Source organism: Rhinolophus hipposideros (genome assembly GCF_964194185.1).
Source record: "Rhinolophus hipposideros genome assembly, chromosome: 9".
NCBI classification, from domain to species: Eukaryota; Metazoa; Chordata; class Mammalia; order Chiroptera; family Rhinolophidae; genus Rhinolophus; species Rhinolophus hipposideros.
This window is the reverse complement of record NC_138055.1, coordinates 52,634,854-52,655,831: the sequence shown is the minus strand read 5'-3', so window position 1 is coordinate 52,655,831 and position 20,978 is coordinate 52,634,854. Positions and strand designations below refer to the sequence as shown.

The following is a 20,978-nucleotide window of genomic DNA, read 5'->3' as shown; positions in this document are numbered from 1 at the left end:
ATCTTATCCCCACTGCAGGATGAAGAAACTGAGTATTCTGTGCTGTTGCATGCCCAGGAACGCAAGCTCCTGGGTGAGTGGCTGAGTCAGGACTCAAACTCTGCAGTTGTTGGTTTGGTTTACTCTTCCCCCTGTATGGGCCTCAGGTGAATTACGTGGAAGCACGTTATCATCACTGGCCTGTGCAAGGCGGAAAGACTCTTCTCAGATTTTATTTTCTCCCTCTTTCTCCAATTCCCTTTTCAATCTCCATCCACGTTGCCCCTCTCACCCCACAGGCACTCTAAGGAGCTTGCACGTGTCCTTAAATTCATGCATATCCTTATTAAGAATGTAGTGTTATTTTTAATATGTATATGCATTCTATTATTAGTGTGTGTGTGTGTTAAAAACGCTGAACATAAGGTCTACCCTTAGCATACTTTGCAGGGTGTAACACAGTATTGTTAACTAAGGGCTGTGTGCTGTACAGTAGATCTCTAGGACTTATTCACCTCGTAGAACTGAAATTGTGTACCTTTTGGCTAATACCACCCCATTTCCACCTCCCCCCAGGCCTGGCAACCACCGTTCTACTCTCTGCCTCTACAAGTCTGACTATTTAAAATTCCTCATCGAAGTGGTGTCGTGTAGTGTTTGTCCTTCTATATCTGGCTTATTTCACTCAGCATCATGTCCTCCAGGTTCATCTACGTGGTCACAAATGGCAGGATTTCCTTCTTTTTAAATATCAACATTAAAATGAATGGCTTCGTAGTATTCCATTGTATGTCTATACCATATTTTCTTTAGCCATTTTTCTGTCGATGGACATTTCGTTTTCTTCCATAGCTTGGCTATTGTGGAAATTGCTGCAATGAACATGGGAGTGGAGATTATTTCTTTGGGATCCTGATTTCAATTCCGTTGCTGGGTCACATGGTAGTTCTATTATACATTCTAAATTCACATAAAAGGGATTGTGCTACAGGCCTCATTCTATATTTTTAAGATGTAGCCATGTTGCTACATGTATATCTGGTTCACTGGTTCTGGTGGCTGACACAGTATTGTGAAATACTCATCCACAACATTTTCTCATCCATTCCCCCAGGATTGGACATCAAGGGTGGCTCCAGCTCCCTGCTATAACCAGAAGCATATGTTGAACTTCCTCACGTGTGCCCCATTGTGGACTTGTATGAGAATTTCTCTGAGATATGGACCCAGATATGGGGTCACAAGGTCAAATGGCATAGGCAAACCACGCTTTCACTAACTAATGCTAAAACGGCTATATCAGTTTATACTTCTACAAGGACTGTTCAAGAGATCCTATTTCCCCACATCCTTGCCAATACTTGGCATTGCTCACTTTTCTACTTTTGCCATTTTGATAGATGCTAGTTGTGTCATTTAAATGTGCATTTCTCTGATTACTAGTGAGGTTGAGCATTCTTTTCTAGACTTGTTAGTCATTTCGGCTCCTTGTATGTGAATTGACTCCATGTGTTCTGCCCATTTTTAAAAATTGGGCCTTGTTGATTTGACGAGTTTCTCCTATATTGTAGCTATTAGTGCCTTAACAGTTTTAGGCATTGCAAATATCTCAATTCGGTCTGCCATCTATTTTATTAATTTATTAATATCAAATTTATTTATGGTATATAGTTGAAGAATGAACAGATATCAAAGCCATATATTTCTTTGTTTTGCAATTTGTGTTTTTGAGGACCTTCTTTAAGTCTTTCCCCACCACTAGGTCACAAAAATGTTCTTCTATATTTTCTTTTATTAGCCTTACAGTTTTGCCTTTTATATTTTGGTCTTTAATCCATTTGAAGTCCATCTTTGTATATGATGTAAGGTAGAGACCCAACTGCATTTTTCCTCACAAACAGTGATCCAGGGTTCTCAACTATATCTAAACATGGTAGTCTTTTTAAAAACTAATATCTAAATAGCTTTTTTGAGACATAATTCATACACCATACAATTCACCCATTTAAAGTGGCTTTTAGTATATTCAGAGTTGTGTAATCATAATCACATTTAGGACATTTTCATCTCTCCTACCCCTCCAAAAAAAAACCCCAACCAACCACAGTACCCTTTAACCATCATCTTCACTAATTTTTGATGCCACCTTTCTCAATTTCAGTTCCCAGGTGTATACAGATCTGTTTCTGAGCTTTTTGTTATGTTTCACTTGTTCATTTGTCTATTTTGTCCATTTGTCTAGACTTATTCTACTTCTATTACATAACTTGTTTTATGTCTTATTATCTGCTAGGGCAAATCTCCCATCTTCTCACTTCTTCGGAATTAACTTGGCCAAATTCATATCTCCTTTGACCCCAGAATTGTACTTTTTAGAATTGTACACTTGAATAAAGCAAAATTATGTATGTACAAGTTTAGTCATTGCAGCATTATTTGTAATAGCCAAAAAAATGGAAACAACCAAAATTTCCAAAAATATGGGATTGGTTTAATTATGGTACATTCCAATAGTGGAATACTACACTGTTATTGAAAGAGAGAGAGAGGGAGAAAGCACTTTCTATCTGCTGATCTAAAAAGATGTCCAAGACATATTATTATAAGTGGAAAAGAGTAAGGTGTAGAATAGTGTATAGAATAGGTTACTTTTGTATAAAAGATGGGAAGAACAAGAATCATATTCGAATTCACTTATATGCATATAAAGAAAGTCTGAAGGGACAGAAGTATTAGAAACTGAGATTAGTGGTTTCTTTGGGGGTCAGGGAACTTGGGCAGATGGGAAACAAAAATGGGAGGGGGACATTCACTGTCTACCTTTGGACACACTTATTTTTGAATCGTGAATATGTAACCTATTCCAAAAGTAAATTAAAATAAGGAAAAAATGACTTAGCTCTTCATGAATTTGTATTCTTCCATATAAAATTTATAATAAATTTGTTGAATTACTAACAAAAATCCAACTGGAATCTTGACTAGGATGAAATCCTTTGCTCTTCACTATGCTGATCCTTCCAGCAAGTGTCAGAAGTGCAGTGACAGATGTGAGGGCCTGAAGCCAGGAAAAGACCCTGATCAGGTGGTAGCCAGGACTGGAAACAGTTAAGAATTCAGAATAAAGTCTCCGACTTGTATATGTTTGTTGGTTTCCTTTTAAACAATGGCCATTTAGAACCATCTATTCCACTGCTTTATGTTTGCCTGTTTTATTAAGGACATACATCTCTGGGGAAGAAGGAAGAAAGGGTATCAAATGTAAACCTTTAAACGTCTCTGTCTGTGAGCGATGACTAGTGTACTTGAAGCACAAGTGTCCCTGCAAAGCCTCATCACCCACCTGGTGGCAGGGTATCTTAACTGCAGCCTGAGCAAACAGCTTAGAAATCCAAACCCAAGAGGGGCGGTAGGACATGCTTGGCAAATTTGTTTGCTTTGTTTGTTTTTCTAAACATCAGTCCAGCCTCTTGTCCTGAAGGATCATAGATTCCAAATTAGTAGAGTCAAAATTAATGAGATTTTCCAGTAATGAGTCTGAGACTAAAATTATGGAAACTCCACTAATTATAGACTCTGCAGCTACCTAACTAGGCCTCTGGGGGGAGGGAAGAGGAGGGAAGGTTGTAGATGCAACCTATTCCTGACTGTTGTCCTTCCTTCCTGCTGCCACTGCCCTTTCCCCTGGGCTTGAGGACCTCATAGCACCCAGTACTTCCTGCCTCTGAGTTCCTACCCCACACCCGGGTCAAGCTAGGCCCTGCTTCTAAGGGCTATGTAAGGCTAAATTCCTGGAAACTATAAAATAGGGCCCAAGTGGAGGTAGGGGCATGTTTTCTCCTTGGTTCTGGGAAGCAGTGGGGGTGGGGTGCTGGGAGAAGGAAGAGGGTAGAAAAGGCAGACAAAAATGCCCATTATACCCAAGCTCGTCAATTTCCTTTTTCATCTCTTTATCAGTGTTTGTGACTGAGCTTCTTATCAACAGGAAACGCCTGCCTAAGGGGCTGAAGCAGGTCCAGGGAGACTGGACGCCAGGGACCGGGAATTCTGGGTAGAGAGTTTCTGCTGTCCAGCCTGACCGAATGGTCTCCTGATTCCCAGGACCCAGTAAGGCTCCCAGGCTCTTTGCCTTGGCATCTAGTAAATGCTTAGGTCTAGTACACAGGAAGACAGCACACCAGCCAGGATCTGAAGCTGAAGGGTCTATAGGAGAGAGCCCTAGGTAGGTCTCTAGCCCTAGCCCTCTATGATTAAGGACACCAAATGCTCAAGCTATGAAATGAGAATTGCCCTTACCCCTAACATCTATCACCTTCCCTCCTTTCTAGCTGAGATGAGGCCAAGTGACATGACAAGATCACAGATGACTTAGTGATTGTCACCCCGATTGGCCCTTCTAGTATGTTTGCCTCTGAGCCCTCAAAGGATGGTGCTTGTGCTGGGCGTCCAGGCCTGGGACAGTTAGTTGCTTGGTATAGACTTCTGAATGAAGGACGGGAGGCGGACTCTAGCACTGATTGACCTACTGTGTGTCACGGGCTTTAAAAACATTGATCATCTGAGTAGGATACTGGTCTCGCAGACTGGGCTCCCAAGAGAGAGACAGAGGGAGGATTAGATTTCCCACAAGGCTAAAATCAAATCGTAGTACTGAAAATAAATGCTCATGAGGGATCTCTGGGCCATGAAAGGTTTTATAAGTGGCTGAGAGGAATAGGTTTATCTAGACATCTTTCTTCAAACTGGCAGAAGACTGAATTGAGAGTATGGGAACTGGCTGCTCTCCTGAGAGGACAGGTGGGAAAGGTTTGTGTAGAACAAAAGATGGGCCACCTTGCTTCCCGTTCCTTGCCTTCTGCCTATCAGTTGCCCTTGAGCAGCCACACTCTACTTTTGGTGGTGGCGGCAATGCAGGGAATTCCCGTGTGCCTCTTGCCCTGCCCCAGTGTCTCCTTGGACAACCCTACTCTCTCCCCACCTCACCACTTGCTCCTGCAGCTGGAGATCTAGGTCAGTATGAGTGGGTGGGTGAGAAAGAACAGAGAAGAGACTCATCCAGACGTGATACCCCGCAGGGCAGCAGTGACAACACTTTAACCTGAAAATAGACTGTGTGTCTATGACATTATGCAAATCATATGCAAAGTCAGGAAGCCCTCTGTCTCTATTTCTAGCAAATTGAATGTGGCCCTGGTGGAAGCATCTTGTTCCAAGAGTCGCCCACCCAGAGAGACGACTGCGCAGTTAGTATCCATCTCCGCCCTGTGAGACTGGACTCAGGACGTGCACCCCTCCGCTCCACTCCCAGGCCTGGGTCTTTTAGGCCATTTCTTGGTCTGCTAACCTTGATGTGAGTGAGGACACAAAGCAAGCAGAGCACGTTCCTTGAAGGCTGATGTGAGGCAGACAGGAAGCGTAGAGAGCACTGTCCCTGAGGGTCTGGGTACCACAAGGCCTTGGAAGGAAAACATCATCAGCATCAAAGCTCATGCTCCAGGGACCACCTGCACCCCCAGTTCAGTGTGTTATAGACACTCATCACCCTCCCAGCGAGGGTCCTAACCACACAGACTCTCCCTTTTTGTAGAGGTAAGAAAACTGGAGCCTGGTGTCCCCCAGGAAAGAAGGGCAAAGCTGCAAAGTCAGCGGGTTTTCTTTTGAAGGCAGACAGGTTCTCTGAGGCTCTACGTGAAGACAGGACGTTAGATACCATGACCTCCCAGGAATTCTGACCTCCCAAGGACTCTTCTAACCCCGGAGGGCAAAAGCCAATTCTCCTTTCCCAGATCCCAGCCAGGCTTCTTATAACTCCTTTTCTGCAATTCTCCTACTGCCCTTCTGCCCACTCTCCAACCATAGTGCGCACATGGGGGGGTGGGGGGATGTAAGGACCAGGGTCTGGGAGGAGGGAAAAGGCTAACTACCTGCTGGCTCCCAGGACCGCTTTTCTTTCCCCAGAACTGATCTAAGCGATCTCCGGGAAGGAGGGCACTGTCTGTTGTGGGGGCTCCATGTGCACAGGTTCCAGGTATGGGGCCTACTCGGAGTCGGAGGGCCTCCGCGGTAAAAGGAATGGGGGTATCCTTTCTGCGGACTCCGGGGAGGTGAGGATCCCATTTGAGGAGGTCATTGAGAATACGGAATTGAGGCCGGCAGGTCCAAGCCGCCTCTGCATAAAGACACAGAAACCTTCTTTCAAGGTATGGTTTTCAGGGGACAGTCCCTGCAAAGCAGAAGCACTAGGGAGTTCACCGACGTTGGCGCCTGTGACGGGGCGAGGAGATCCCCACCGCCGCGAAAGGTTCCCGCGCGGGGGCGGGCCGGCGGCGGCCGCTGGGTAGCCCGTTGGCCAGCAGAGGGCGATGTGGCCGACACCGAGAGCAGCCTGCTCCCAGCGCAGGGTCGGAAACGAGGTTTGGGCCGCCGCGGGAGGTTTAACCGGGGACAAGCGCGAAATGTGACCCGTCTATTAAGGGCAAAACCCGGGCATGATACCCTGGGACCCTCACCTTCCCCGTCCCCTCCAGTTCCCAATGCGACGGGCCACTGCAGGGGCACCAACCTAGGAAGACTCAGCAGGATCTCAGGAGTCAACTATGGTTTATTGAGGACCTACTATGTGCTAAGCACGAGCTAAATGCTCTCACAAACAGTATGTCCAGGTAAGAGACTGTAATTTCCATCCTGGAACACTTTCCTGCCCTCAAGACAGAAGCATTATGCAGACTGCTCACACCAATGCCCCCTTCCCTCCCTGGCCACGGGCTGTTCTCCCAACACCCGGCCCCCTTCTATCAACCTTCCCCCTGTCACTTCACCTCCTGCCTCAGACCTTCTCCTCTTATGGAATTTCTAGCCTTTAGGAAGCTGCTGCCTTCCATTTCTGGCTGTGGAGTCTCAGAAGGAGCCTTTTGGCCCCCAAATCCAGTAGAGGGAAAATCCTTCAGGGAAGGACTGATTCCTGGGCTGGGTGGGTCCCAGTAACCAGAAGACGTGAAGCAAACTGCCTCATGACGATCTGGAAACCCAGCAGGTCTTTCTATTTTCACCCAGTTTCACTTCCTGGTTCTCCTCTGAGCCTTGCGCAATCTGGAAGACAGGCCTGGGAAAGTGCCCCAGTGGTAAGGATGGAAGAAATACACAAAAAGCTGATCTGGGGAGGTTATGCTGGGTCATTTACAACAGGAGGGGAGGAGGTTATGGTTTTTTGGGGTTTTTTTACCTCCTTTGAAGAACCAAGGGTCACTCTCCACCCTGCCCCAAGGGCTGAGAGCTATGAGGTCAGGTCTCCCAAGCTTGGGGCTGTCCTTGTCCTCAGCCTGAGCCCCAACCCCCAACACCTCAGGTTCTACCTCCAACCCACTGCCCCCCCCCCAGCCCATCCACCTGCCCAGGGTTCAGGGTACCCTCCTCAGTGCATGGACACACACCCTTCACTTTCAAATGCAGAACTTTCTGTGTCTTTCTCTATAGCCACAAGGTTCTTTCTAGACACACACTCTCTGGGGCCCAGCCAAGGGTGTGGGCCTGGGCCAGGGGCCAGTGGGAGCGGGAACCTGGGTGCTGGAGGTTTACTGGCTGGAGCCAAATTTCTTTTGAGCCTTGGAGGCCCTGCAGGAAGCCAGCCTTCAGTCCCTCTCAGCCCTGGGCAGAGAAGGCAAAGCCACAGAAGGAGTGAGGGCTGGCTTGCCTGTCAGAAGGCCAGGGACTGTTTGAGCCCAAGGAGGGCCACTGACATGGAATTAGGCAGGAACTGGAGCCTGCAGAATTAGACAAGGAGGCATCTCAGACACTGCTGGCCTCAGATGAAGTTATTTTCAAGTCCTCGTCTGGAGGCGAATTGCCAGAGGCTGGAGCATAATAAGGAGTAGACGGCACTGATGAACTGAGCTCTGACATAGGCGGAAGTTTCGAAGAAAATTAGAGCTGGAAAAAACCTCAAAGGACATCAAGACTAAATCTTTCAATGTGTAGATGACGAAACAAAGGTCCTGATTCAGGGAAGGCCTCATTCTTACCCCTTAGAGCAGCATCTGGGACCAGAACCTGGGCCTCCCTGCGACTTCCAGCTAAGCCTTTCCCCGGCCACGCTGGGCCTCGATGTCCCCTCAGTTATTCTGAAAATCCTGGGCCTTCCCCATCTGACCTGCCGCCTCTCTACTGGCCTATGACACTGCCACCCCCACAGCAAGACTCCTTTGGCATAACACCCCAGTAAGTCAGCTCGGGTGGGGTAGGAGGAGGGGCCCAGGATCAGGCCCCAGCTCTCCCAGGCAGCTGGCAGTCAGCTAGCAGGGGTCTCGTCCAGGAGGCTGAGGCCCAAGGCGTCATGGAGCTGAGATAGAAACCCACAGGGAAAAACTGCTGGGCCCCGGGTGTTGAGGCCAGAGGCTGAGGCTGAGCAGAGCAGGGTGTCTACTGAAGGCTGGACAAGGCCCTGTGCCACCCCGGCAGCTGTGGTTGGGCAGTGGGATTGACGAAGGGCAGGGGTTAGAGTGCAGGCCCAGGCCCTGGGCCCAAGAGACTGGGATTCCACAGCGTGGCCATCTTGGCTCTGGGGCCTCCTTTGCACCCTGTCCTGGAGTAGAGGGGGTGCGCCCAGGCCATGAGGGTGGGGTAGCAGCCAGGCGTCAGGGAGCCTGCTCCTCTGAGCAGGCCAGACGGCGGGAGATCGGGTTTCAGCCCGGCTGTATTTTTGGCTGGATGGGTTAGGGGGCCGAGCTGGGCAGGCACAGCCTTCCCCTAGAGGGGCAGCCCTCTCTCCTGCACACACTCACACTACCTCCACCCAGATAGGCCACCAGCCACCACCCACCCTCACACACAGTGCTGGCAGAGGGAAGTCAGGCATCAGGCTGGTTGCTAGTGAATCGCTTTGGGCTTCTCCAGGCTGTTGCTGAGTTTCTGTAGTGTCTTCTTGATCCGTAGTGCAGTGAGACGGGCAGAGGGGTTGGGGTACCAGCATTCCCTCATCATCTGAGCCAGGCCTGAGAGGACCTGGGGCGGGGAAGAGAGGCAGAAGAGAGTAAACAGACATGGTTCAGGGAAGATGGAAAGGAGGAGGTGAGAAGGATTGCCCAGGAGTGGGGAGACACAAGGACGGAAAGGATGAGAGGACAGAGATTAGAGTGTTGAAAAGGAGGGGGAGAGGAAAGACAGAAGTGGTAAGAGGCGAAATGGAGGGAATCAGGCAAGGATAAGAATAAGATAGAAAATGGAAGAGGAAGAGAGTAAAGTGAGAAGGGGTATGGGGAAAGGCAGGTAGCACAGAAAGAGACGTAACTCAGACCTTCAGGAGCAGTCAGGTGCCCCTTGGTGAGTAGCGTCTGTATTATACCTTACTCCCATCCCTCACCAAGATCCAAGAAAGGGGAGCTATACAAGGCTGGGGCTCCCACATCCCCATTCACAGCCAGACCTCAGTGTAGAGGGCAGTGTCTCCCAGCCCTCCACCAACCTGGCGGGGCCCAGTAGACACTGGAAGAACAGGTGGTGAGCATGGCCCTAAACATACACATGTCCAGGGAGGAACCCGTCCCAGGAAGCTCAGTGGACTCAGAATGAGCCAGCCCCACGTTGAGCTGGTTCTAGAGAGGGAGTGTTTATGCGTGTGTGCATAGGAATGGATGTGTGGCTTTTTGTGGACATATAGGTTGTGCAGAAATGTACACGTGTCTGTGTATCCACATATTATATACATGTGTACAATTATTCATGCTTTTAATAAACATTTATTGAGCACTGATTGTGTGCCAGGCACTGTGATAGGTAATGGGGATGTAAGAGTTCATAAAGGAGACAAGCTGTTTGTCTTCACGAGGCCAGCAGCCTGGCACATATATGCACGTGTATGTATTTGAGTGTATATTTAAGTAGAAGCATGTGCGTGCCTGTATATGTTTATGTACACGTGTGTATGTGTCTGGTAAAAGTATGTGGAGTGTTTTGTAAAAAGACAAAAACAAGCAAGAACAAAAACTTCTGGTAAGAAATGCAGCAGAGAGCCTCTGAGTTTTCTGGCAAAAGGCAGAATTCGGAAAATCCCCAAATAACCAGAGGGTCCCTGGGAATTCACAGGTCAGGGATGTGGGAGGGAGTAGCCAGGAAGGCACCCTGGAATCTATCCCCCAGAATCTATCCAGATGAAGCAGAGGCCTCAGATACCATTTCCTGAGCACAGAAATCCCATGAGCCACCCTCCCATGCCATCCAGGCCCCACGGACGCCTCACCGGGTCTGCAGCCAGCCGGTTAGGGATGGTGGGCGTCTGCTGGTCAACACACACCACCTTCTTCATATCCTCAAAGCTGGGGTCATTGGGCACCACATCATAGAAGGGTGGCCTGTAGTCTTCCACTATGCCTGGGAGTACAGGGGGGACGGGCCAGTCACACGGGACCCTGAAGGCCCAATGCCACCCAGAGGAGAGCCTTGCCCACCTTCTGTCCAAGGGGTCAAGAAACCAGTTGCCTGACATGCTACTATGCCTGAGAGGAACACTATAATGTTATAAATGTATTTATAAATAATAATTACTACTGCCATTTATTTTGCACTTACCACATACCAAGCATTGTGCTACAAACGCTTTACATGTGTTATCCTATTAGTCTTCACAATAACCTTATGAGGTGGGTACTATTATTACTGGCATTTTACAAATGAAGAAACTGATGCTCGGAGAAGTTGAGCCCAAAGTTATACAGCTAGTAATGGCAGAGTCAAGACTTAAACTCATCTCGTTGGATTCCTAGGCCAGATCTTGTTCCAGTCTTCCATAGCTGCTTCCTACCCAAGGCCTGGGTACTGCTCCCAGGTCACAACTATCACGGATGCCCAATAATAACTAAAGTTTACTAAGAACCTACTATGTGCCAGTATCCTAACTGTACTGCATTAAATCCTTATAACAACGCTATGAGGTAAGTCATGCCATGAGCTCCACTCTATAAACAATGAAATTAAGACCAGAGAGGTTAAGAAGCTTGTCTAAAATCACACAGGTAGTAAGTGACAGAGCTAGGATTTACGCCCAGAAAGTCTAACCAAAGCCCATGCTCTTGATCTCCAAACTAGACATAAAGGAGGATAGCTGGTTGACTGCTGGATGAGGATGTGGAACAAAGAGAAGGGGGAGCAAACGCCTCTCGTAAAAGAAAGGGATGTCTGCGTAGGTTCAAATAACATCACCTCTCTCAGGGATGGCAGAGGCCTCTGCTGACCCCATCAGCCAGCAACACCCCATCCCCTCATTATACCAAGCGCAGTTCTTAGCAGGAGCTTTCTGAAAATGATGGCTGTAGAGCTGCAGACAGCTCAGGCAGAAGAGGCCAGACACAGAAAAAGCGCCCCACGCCCCACCCTGCTTCCAAGGCCAAGTCTGGGGGCCAGGGCCACACATTCACAACCTCGGGAGAGCCTGCGCCAGCTGTTCTCCCCATGGCGGGCTTCCAGGCCAGCCCCTGTGCCGCTCGCGCCCTAATCAGTGCTACACAGAGGCCTGAGCGTGTCTAATGGGCCTTTAATCAGTGCCGGGGCTGACACCAGATTACAGTGTTTATAATGCGCCATGAATCTGTGTGGGGCTGACAGAGCTTCCCTCCGCCCTAGGAGCCTGCCGTCAGCCTCCTCCCAGCCTTCGCTGGCCCAGCCTTCCTTTCCTGCCTGCCTGCAGCCTGGTCCGAGGGGCCTCAGCTCCTCCCAGGTGTTCCCTTCCCCGACCCAGGCCTCTAGAGCTGACTCTCAAAATTCACGCCTCAAGAGGCAGGAATCTTCGTCCCTAGAGTCTCCCAGACGGTCTGCTTCCACCTTGGCCTCCACTGGTCGATGACGACGGAGAGCAAATGAAGCCGGCTCCTTATAGATACTCAGGAAATGAGAATGTCCCTCTCCCCAAGAAACAGAGCTCCAGGGTTGTCCCCAACCTATCAGGGCTCCTGGAAGCCCCTCCTTATGGGACAGCCGCCACAAAGACTGACAAGCCTTCCTTCCCAGTCCAGATCACCACCCATCATCCAGCCACCCCAGGGCACTGGCCACAGGGCTGCCCACTACAGGGCTAGCCAGCAAGAATGGGATTCCTCTGCCTGCTCTCAGCCCCTCTAAATCTGAGTCCCCTGTGGCACCTAGAGTAATAATGAGGCAGCAATAAGCAAACCATGCCAGCACATTATATCAGGTATTTTTATAGTCCAGGAAACCGAGGACCAGAGAGGTTTAAGTAGTACAGTGTTAAAGAGCACTGGCCCCGGAGTCAGATTGTCTGCTTTCAGACCTCCGTGCTGCCTCTAGCCAGTTGTAGATCTGTGCCTCAGTGCCCTCATCTGTAAAATGGGGATGATGCTGCGTCAGGCATTCATTATGACAGCAATAATCGCCACAAATATTTATTGAGCTCCAGAACAGCTCCAGATACTGTCCTAATCCTTTATTTGGATTATCTCAACAACTAGAAACTATTTTTATTCTCAATTTACAAGAAACTGAGACACAGAAAAGTTAGGGAACCTGCCCATGGCAAAATTGGGAATTGAACCTAGGTTGTCTGAACCCCAACTCACACTCTTGCCACTAAGCGATACCAGTTTCCTACCAACACAGGACGATTCAATAAGACAAGACATGGCATCTGGCACATGTTTAAGCTCAATAAATGTTAGCTGCTATTAATATTTCTGTTATTCTCACTTACAATTTCATGGCCAGAATCAGACTCTCAGATACAGACGAACCTTAAAAGTTTGCTCAGCTGAACCAGCTAGTAGGTGTCAATAAAGGGGATACGGGCGACCTGGTCACAAGTCCCTCAGGCCACAGGCAGCAGCCATGGCAGGAAACCCCCATTTCCTGCTTGTCTACCCATGTGCCCCATTCCCTTTTCCTCATCCTGCACAGGCTGGGTCCTCACCATTGACAATGGTCCGGCGGACGATCTCCCAGAGCACCAGGCCAAAGGCCCAGATGTCCGTCCATTTGTAGGACTCAAAGCAGTCGGTCCGGATTTGCTCATCCAGCACCTCTGGGGCCATGTACCGCTTGGTGCCCACTCGAGGGTTGTTGCCAATGTCCAGGTAATCACTTCCCTGGGAGTGCATCACAGCCAGGCCTGTGGGCGCGAGGGCCTGTCACTCCTGCAGCTCACCTGAGCCCATAGACAGGTTGGGGTCCATGGGACAAGGTGGGGATAGAGGTGTGACAGAGTGGCAGGCAAATGGAGACCTGCCCTGCCGTGGACTGGGAGAACTGTCCTAGTTTCACTACACTCGTGTAGGGTTCTCTAGGTTCCCAAGAACCCAGCGAGATGTTAGTAGGCAAGGCAGGCATTGTTATGCCCATTTCACAGAGCAGCACCCCAAAGCCCGGTGAGGGGGAGCGATGTAGTCAGTGAAGCCAGGATAAGAACCCAGGTTCCTGGCTCCCTGCCCCTTTCTCCCAACTCTTGGGGCCTGGGTGGTGTGATGGAAGGAGTTTGGACTTGAAATAAGTGTTAGGTAACTTGCGGGGCTCTTGTGGAGGTGAAATGAGACAGCAAACATCTCTGTACGTTTTAAAGCACCAATCAGCATTGTGGTTGTTGGCAGGCATGTAGCAGGCAAAGGCGGAACCAAGCAGAGAGGAAATGTGCCAGAACTTCAACCCTGGCCCCCTGCAGAGGACCTGCCACTACCCCCCCCACCCCCCCACCCCCCCACCCCCCCGCCCCACTCACCCAGGTCTGCAATGCAACACTGCAGATTGCTCTTGACCAGCACATTCCGGCTCTTGAGGTCTCGGTGGGCAATGGCCGGTTTGCCCTGTGTGCCGAAAATCTCCACATGCAGGTGCGCCAGGCCACAGGCCGCGGACACAGCTAGCCTCAGGGCCAGCTGGGGCTCCAGCGGCTGTCTCTGCAGAAAGTCGTAGAGCGAGCCATGTTCGTGGAAGTGTGTGATGAGCCACAGCTGGGTGCTTGAGTTGCGCGAAGTCATGTCCGAGGCGATAAAGCCTGTGAGCAGAGGGTCAGGTGGCTCAGCAAAGGGGTTAGGGATGAGAGAGGCTGGACCGGTCAGGGGCATGACTGGGGCTGAAGGCAGAGGATGGACTAGGTCAGGGCAAACCTGGGGCTGGGGTGGAGGCTGGTCTGGCTTAGGTCAGAGGGGAAGCTGGATTCAGAGGTGGGGGCTGAGGGCCGGCTAGGAGTCCTTCCGGGTTGGCTCATGGGTCAGAGGCTGGGGAATCGAGCCCTGAGTGTAGGGGAGGAAAGCCCCAGGCCTGGCACAGAGCCCCCAGCTTGCCTAGGATGTTGTCGTGTCTGAGCAGCACTGTGTTGTAGATCTCAGTCTCCCGGAACCAGGACTGCTCATCCCTCGAGGAGAAGATCTTGACGGCCACACTCTCACCGTGCCACAAGCCTCGCCACACCTCGCCATAGCGGCCCTTCCCTGATCCAAGGGCCGGAGGGCAAGGAAAGGGTCACACAAGCCCCGGAGCACAGTAGCTCCCAGAAGAGACCCCATTCGATGGTGCACTGCCCCATCTGCAGAACTTCTGACACATGTTTAACTTAATCCAGCCCCAAACCCAGCTGGCAGGCCTCCCCCATCTGCCTCTTGTTCCTCATCAGTTACCTACAGAAGGAGCTAGTCTGGACCCATCTCCAACCCACTGGCTGCCCAGCGAAGTCCTGTTCTGAGCCACACCGGGCCCTGCCTGTGACTCCGAGGCCCCACCCCACCCCACTCCCCCCACAAGTTCATGGGAGCCCTTGGTCCTCATCCCTCAAGCTCACCCCTGCTTACCCACACACTCCACCAGAGCCACCTGCCGCGCCACTGTCCTCTGCACAAGGAAGGGGAGCCCCGAGCCACTGCCTGTGGTACAGTCGCTGTCCAGAAGGTCCTGTGGGTACCAAGAGGCCACGGAGAGGTTGTCCCCACCTACTCCAGCCCCCTTCTCCCTCCTCAACCTGGGTCCTGCTACGGTGTCTCTGCATGCTCCTCAATCATCCAGCTCCCCACCCCCTGGAATCTGAGTGTCTGTGATTGTGCCTTTGTCGGCTACCTGTCACTCTGCCTCCCTTCTGATTCTGTGGCTCTGATCTACCCCTCCCCCCACCCAGTGCCCCAAATTCCCCATGCCCATACCCCCAACATGCTGTCCCCCTGCTCAGATGCCTTCAGGATGAGGCTGGACTCTCCCAGCTCGCTGTGCAGGCCCCGCTGCTTCTCCTGCTTCCGCCGGACATGCCACAGGCCCAGGCCACCCAGGGCCACCAGGGCCAGCAAGGCCAGCACCGGGCCCAGGATCAGAGGCAGCTGGCCATCTCCTTGCGGCTGCTTCGGAGTTGGTGTGGCTGCCAGAGGAGGGACACTGAGGCCCAGCTTTCACCAGGCTACATCCTCCCCCACCTTGCCATCTGTCATCAGATCCCAGGGTCCTGCCTCCCCGACTCTCCTGGCCAGAGCAGGAGAGGAAAGCAGGGCAGGAGGGCAGGGTCTGAGGAGATGGGGGGTTGGGGCAGCTGGACGTACCCTTCAGCACCAGGGACACATTGCGGTTGCAGAGGAAGCTGTTGCAGCAGTAGTGGTTGACAAACTCGGTGGGGCGCCCCCTGCACAGCTCCTGGTTAAGGTTCCCGCAGCCCCGATGTTCCTGGGGGTGCTTGCCCTCCTCCCGCACCAGCACTACAATGCACCAGGCCCCCTGGCAGGTAGGCCCCTTGCAATGTAGGTTCTCACACGTGCAGGTCACCAGCTCGCCCTGAGAGGGCTTTATGGGGTCACCTGGGAGACACAGCAGAAGCTTAGTCACTCTGGGCCCAACCCCCCAGGCTGAGCCCAACACCCACTGCCTGCTGCCTTCTGACCTCTCAAACAAACCCCTGGAGGTCCTCAGATTACCCTTCCCTCCAGCGCCTTACCTTCCACCAAGGGGCACCTGAGAGTATGAAAACCAGGCCTCTGTCCACTCCCTGATCCTAGGCCTCCCTCCCAGTTCCAGGCCCAGCCCTGGCCCCCAGCCCCTACCCTGAGAGCTTTCCCAGGCCCCCTCTGCCAACATTCCCCACTCTCTGGACCTCCCAGATAGGGGTTCCCACCCCGGAGTCTGGTGGAACACCATCCTGCAGGTTTCTATCTAGAGGACAGCAAAAAAGGGTGGGGCAGCTAGCCTAACCGAGCTCATCTTCTGCCCTCCAGCCAAGCTCCAAAGTCCTTTCTCTCCAAGTCTTAAAACTCAAGCCCCAGCAAGAGCTGAGCCCAGAAAGCCCTTTCTCCATTCAGGCCCCTGTTCCCTACCTGCTCCCCCAGTACTCACTGTGGGTCAGGCCCAAGACCATCAGTAGCATTAGAAGGCCTCTCCTGGAGGGGTTCAAGGTCATGGTCCTGGAGAGAAGAGCAGGAGAGGGGGTGCAGTAAGATCTGTGAAGTGTGATGCCCTCCATGTTTTCAGCCACTGACCGTGGGTCCCTCCCATCCAGAGGAAATCACTGGGAGTGGTTTTTTTTGGGGGGGGCAGGGAGGCCTCCTCCCTACTCCCTGTGTCTGGCTTTAAGGTGTGGCCTGCAGGGGAAGTCCTGGTTCACTTCCCCATGGAAACCATCCTGTTGGGGTAAAGGCTGGGAGCCATGTTTAAGTGAATGAGCTCTGCACCCCTCCTGCTGAGTTTTGACTGGAGGGCTCAGAGGGCCTGGGGCTGGGGTATAAGAATCACGTCTTCAGAATCCCTCCTTCTGTCCTCTGCCTCCTGCCTACCCCTTCCCAGCCTCCATCTGTGCCTACCCCTTTCCCAGTGCCGCCCCCCCCAGCCCTGGCTGCCTCAAACATAAACAGGCTCCTGTCTTCATTTCCTGCCATTCAGGGTCCCACCAAGCTGGGAACAGGAATCAAGATTGTTTAGATTGGGGTCTGGATAGAACAAGCAGGAGTCACGCACAGCGGGAAGCTCAGGGCACGTTCTTAGGGCAGGCTGGCGCAGCCAGCTGGGGCCGGAACACCCCATAAAAGAATCTGAAGGGAACACCTTGTGAATCACAAAGCCCAGTTCATTATTTTAGAGAAGACGGGATTAACGTTCAGACAGGAGAGGAGACTTGTCCAAGGTCAGACAGGATTCAGTGGCAGTACCAGGGGGATAACCCAGGTGTTCAGGCTCCCAATCCAGTGCTCTTTCCACTCTGTCTCCCAATCCAGAATAACAATCCATGTCTAAGCCATCAAGGATGTAACAGCCATATAGCTTTGACAGTGCTGGCTCTGTCAGAGGTGAAAGGAACCTCTGCCAGCTCACCAGAGTATAAGACGTCCTCTCTGTGCCACTTCCTGGTCCCCTTCTCTTTCCTTGCTGTCCTGGGAAAGGGTGCATGGGGGTAGGGCAAATGATGTGGGAAGGGAAGTGAAACACACTTAGACACTGAATATTTGACCTTCCATGGCCGGTTAAGGTTGAACTTTTCCAGAAGTTTTGTGGAGAGTGTTAAGGGGAGTAATTCTGATCTATGACAGTCCCCAGATCGGTCCCAAACCAACTAGTGCTTCAGAAGCCACCATCTTCATTTCTCAAAGGTTCAGAACAAGAAGGGCTGAGGCTGTAGCAAGAAGGGCTGAGGTCAGACAGTAAGGAGGACTTTCTGAATGGTGGAGAATGTGCAGGTGTGTACCTGGGGCAGGTAGCATGAGGGAGGGGGAATGTCTTCTGGCATCATATGGTAAGACTAGTAGGGCTGGGCGTATGGACACATAAGCTGCAGAAGAGCCAGAGACTAAGAATGGTGCCAAATGAAGATCCATGATGTTGAGTCTCTGAGGGCACGATGGCTGGGAGGTTGTGGGGGGCAGTTTCGTATGCCTCTCTGGCTGGTGGCAGCTCTGGCTTTCCTGCCTGGGCTTCCTCTGCCCCAGAGGCCCCGGGCTGGGGAGGAAATGGAGCCCTGGGCTGCTGCAGCTGTGTCCCCAGCCTCTGCCTGACCTCTTGCCTCTTGCCCCTCCTGGCAGGCAGTGAGTACTCCAGCAGGCACTCTGTAGTGGGACTGGAGACTGGAGAGGGAACACCAGACAAGCTGAATTTGTCCACTGGGGTACAGGTAGGAAGCCATCCTTGGCAGCCTTTGCTTGCCCAGAAAGCAGCTAAGGAGAGGGTATGTGGCAGGAAGGAAACCGTGGAAAACAATGAGGATGAATCTGGCATGCTCCTAGGATCCTCTACCCATGCTCCACTTCTCTCACCATGCCCCAGTCCACCCTCTCACCTACTTTATTACCCATCAGAATCACCTGAAGCGCTTCATTAACAATGCATTCTTTGGTCTCACTCCCACTCCAGATTCTGATTTGGTTCATCTGGGACCAGCAAGAAACATGCTTTTCTTTTTTTAAAGTTTCCCAGGTAATTTTGATCAGTGGGTACCACACTAAGAAATGTGTCCTACACAAGATTGGTCCCCATGCTTTCATTTCAGAGAGCCTGGTGGGTGAATGGAGTGGGGTGCAGAGCGCGGGGCTCTTACTCCCACGCAGGAACCACCCTCTCTACTGGAGGAGAAGGGACACACAATGCTAAATGTGGTGGGAGAGCAGAGGGCAAGGGCTCTATTCTTGGCATCCACCTCAAGCCTCCCAGGTTGGAACCGTGCAGGGAGGGCCTGGCAACATTTGCAGAAGCCACCTCTGGTCTAATACTGGAAATGTGGTGTCATAAAATTGTGACTATCCAATCTCTTCACTGTCCCAGCGTAACGTGAAGTACAGGAGGGTGCTGAGTCCTGGCCAGTCCAAATGCAGATGTGACCCTGCATGATTCGCCCTGAAACCTGACTCGAGCACCAATGGACCCTGGGGCTTCACAGTATCCTTTCATTTCTAAGCAAAACTTCGTAACAGATCTCCTGCTGACAGAAGTATCACTGTTATTGGTCAGAAATCACAAACGCTAAACTAATATCAAACATGAACTTACCACTGTGAAATCCTTAGTAATGAGAGTTAACCTTCTCTGAGTATGACTTACGTGCTATGGAATGAACTTTTAACTGTTCATCTCATTTAATCTCACAACAATCCAATGGGAAACTGAGACTTAGGGATGTTAAGTTTCTTGCCCATAATCACCAAGTGTGTGTTGATCAACTTAAGTTGCTGATCATAAATCCCTCCTCAGTCACTTTATTCCTCCCGTTGTTTGATGTTTGGTGAGCCCCACAAGGGAGGAAAAAGCAAGTGGGTCTTGGTGACATTAACAGACTGTCCACTGCTGTTGTCGTCAACAGGTGCCCGAGGTGGGTTTGTTTAGATGGAGAGACAGAAATTATCTGTTAGCTGTAGGCTTAGTCACAGGTGGGCAAACCAGAGTAAAGGTGTGCTTGGAAGGGGGTTGTCAATCTTTCCTCCCCATCACACCTGAGGGATTGATAAACCCTTCTCCCATCAGCAGCAGGGGCTCAGGACAGCAGTGACTGTCACAGGGCTGGAAGTGCCTCATTCTGTGTATCAGCAGGTCTCACCCAAACAGCAGAGGGCCAGACTGAGCTGCTCCGACCAGGCTGCCCCTTACCAGATACAAAGCCTTTTCGTCGGTATCACTTCATTAGCCCTTCACAGCAGTGGGATGTGGCGCCGCGCCTGCAGTTTAGGGTCTCAGACAGCACGCAGGGGCAGCAGAGTAGAGCACAGAGGTCAGGATGTGGTTTCTGGATCATGTAGGCCTCGGTTCAAATCCTGCCTCTGCCACTTAGAGCTGTGAGATTTGGAGCAAGTTGAACTTTCTGAGGGTTAGGCTTCCCTGTGTAAAATGAGAATAGTGCTCATTTCATAGGTATAATGTAGTAAAATTATTTAGCAGAGTACTAAGTGGTACATAGTAGGCACTTAAAGGTTAACAAACACTCAACTGTCCATGTGCACCATCCAGGGAGCTTTAGAAAGTGATTCAAGTCTGAATGTGCTTCCTCTTCTGTAGGATGGGTGAAATAGCCCTTCTGCTAAGTTGTGTCAAGGATTACATGAGGAAAATAGGTGTCTATGTAGTAAGTAGGCAGTAAATGGTAGCCATTTTTTAACCACCCAATGAGATGGAAGGACAGGTACTAGGACAAACGGGGTCGTCAGGGATTATAGAGAACAGACCTGACTCAGCCAGAAGCTGCTCATAAATAGAGGGGATAAGAGCTACTGTTCACTTTGCCTCTGACCTTGGAGAAGAAAAGAGGGGATGGGCTCAACTGCACTGGCCTCCAGGGTGGACTGGAAACCTCAGGGTCCTGCCTGGAGGGAAACCGGGATCCCTCTGGCCTGGGTCCTGAAAAAAGGCCATGGCACTGGGATGACCTGGCCATGCAGGGTTGGAGGTGAGGTTTGTGGCTGGAGCTGTCGTGTCAGAGCCCTTCAGAAAGAGCTGCAAGGGCTGATCAGGGAAAACGGCGCTTCCAGGGGAGGCTCAGAAACATCTGAGGTAGACCCTCTCTCCCAGGCCACGCCAGCCCCCTGGAGGGACAGGTGACCCCTTCTTTGTGAGCGAAGCAGGACAGGAATCCTTCTGCACATTTGACATGGATGGAAACCCGAAAGCACGCGAGCTCCGCGACTGGCCCCAGGAGTTTTCTGATGCCCCCCCTGCGTGCAGTCCTGCCCCCTGCCCGTCTCAGGTGGAGGACCGCGCGGACGTGCTGCGGGCTGAGGGGCGGCTGCTGTCCCGCTGGCCTGGGGCTGAGCGCGCGGCGAAGTCCCTGAGGGGCTCTCCGGGATCTGCCCAACGGAAGGGACCATTCGGGGCGGGGCCAGGCCTCCCCCCCCCCCCCCCCCCCGGCCCTGCCGGTGGGCCTCTTCTCACCTCTGGGCCTGCCCTGCGGACCACGGGGCGCAGGCGTAGGGCGGCGGCCGCAGTCGCAAGACGAGCGCGGGACTGGACGGTCGGCCTGGGTCCGGGCGCGGGCGGGACTGGGCTGGGGCCCTGGAGGGGCTCGCTCGGCACGGCTGGCGCGACGGCCTCCCGGGACTGGGAAAGGGGCTGGAGCAAAACTGTTTCTTATT

General features: G+C 51.6%; 1 protein-coding gene across 7 annotated transcripts; it reads right to left on the bottom strand.

Moving 5' to 3' along the window:
- Window positions 1–1,790: 1,790 nt before the first annotated feature.
- On the bottom strand, window positions 1,791–19,686 carry ACVRL1 (activin A receptor like type 1). Of its 7 annotated transcripts, none has more exons than XM_081061489.1 (10): window positions 16,273–16,421; window positions 15,489–15,740; window positions 15,102–15,310; window positions 14,757–14,856; window positions 14,253–14,399; window positions 13,688–13,963; window positions 12,887–13,084; window positions 10,211–10,341; window positions 8,795–8,976; window positions 1,791–5,434 (listed from the first exon to the last, which is right to left on the bottom strand). In XM_081061489.1, the coding sequence occupies exons 1-9, from the start codon at window positions 16,397–16,399 to the stop codon at window positions 8,842–8,844; spliced, it is 1,575 nt and encodes a 524-aa protein (XP_080917615.1). In that variant the 5' UTR covers window positions 16,400–16,421; the 3' UTR covers window positions 1,791–5,434; window positions 8,795–8,841. The 7 variants fall into 7 exon arrangements, with proteins under 7 accessions (XP_080917615.1, XP_080917619.1, XP_080917618.1 ...); XM_081061493.1 differs by having other exon boundaries at window positions 2,452–5,434; window positions 8,805–8,976; XM_081061492.1 differs by lacking the exon at window positions 1,791–5,434 and adding an exon at window positions 6,562–7,081 and having other exon boundaries at window positions 16,273–16,674.
- Between the last annotated feature and the right edge of the window lie 1,292 nt (window positions 19,687–20,978).

What these genes read in the sequence shown, in the direction of transcription:
- ACVRL1 (XM_081061490.1), bottom strand. Translation starts at nt 16,399, where the DNA reads ATGGAGGGCATCACACTTCACAGATCTTACTGCACCCCCTCTCCTGCT. An exon ending in CCGCCGGACCATTGTCAATG is followed by an intron (nt 10,342 to 12,886) that starts GTGAGGACCCAG and finishes CTGTACTCCCAG; the next exon opens with GCATAGTGGAAGACTACAGG. An exon ending in ACCGGCTGGCTGCAGACCCG is followed by an intron (nt 8,977 to 10,210) that starts GTGAGGCGTCCG and finishes TCCCCGCCCCAG; the next exon opens with GTCCTCTCAGGCCTGGCTCA.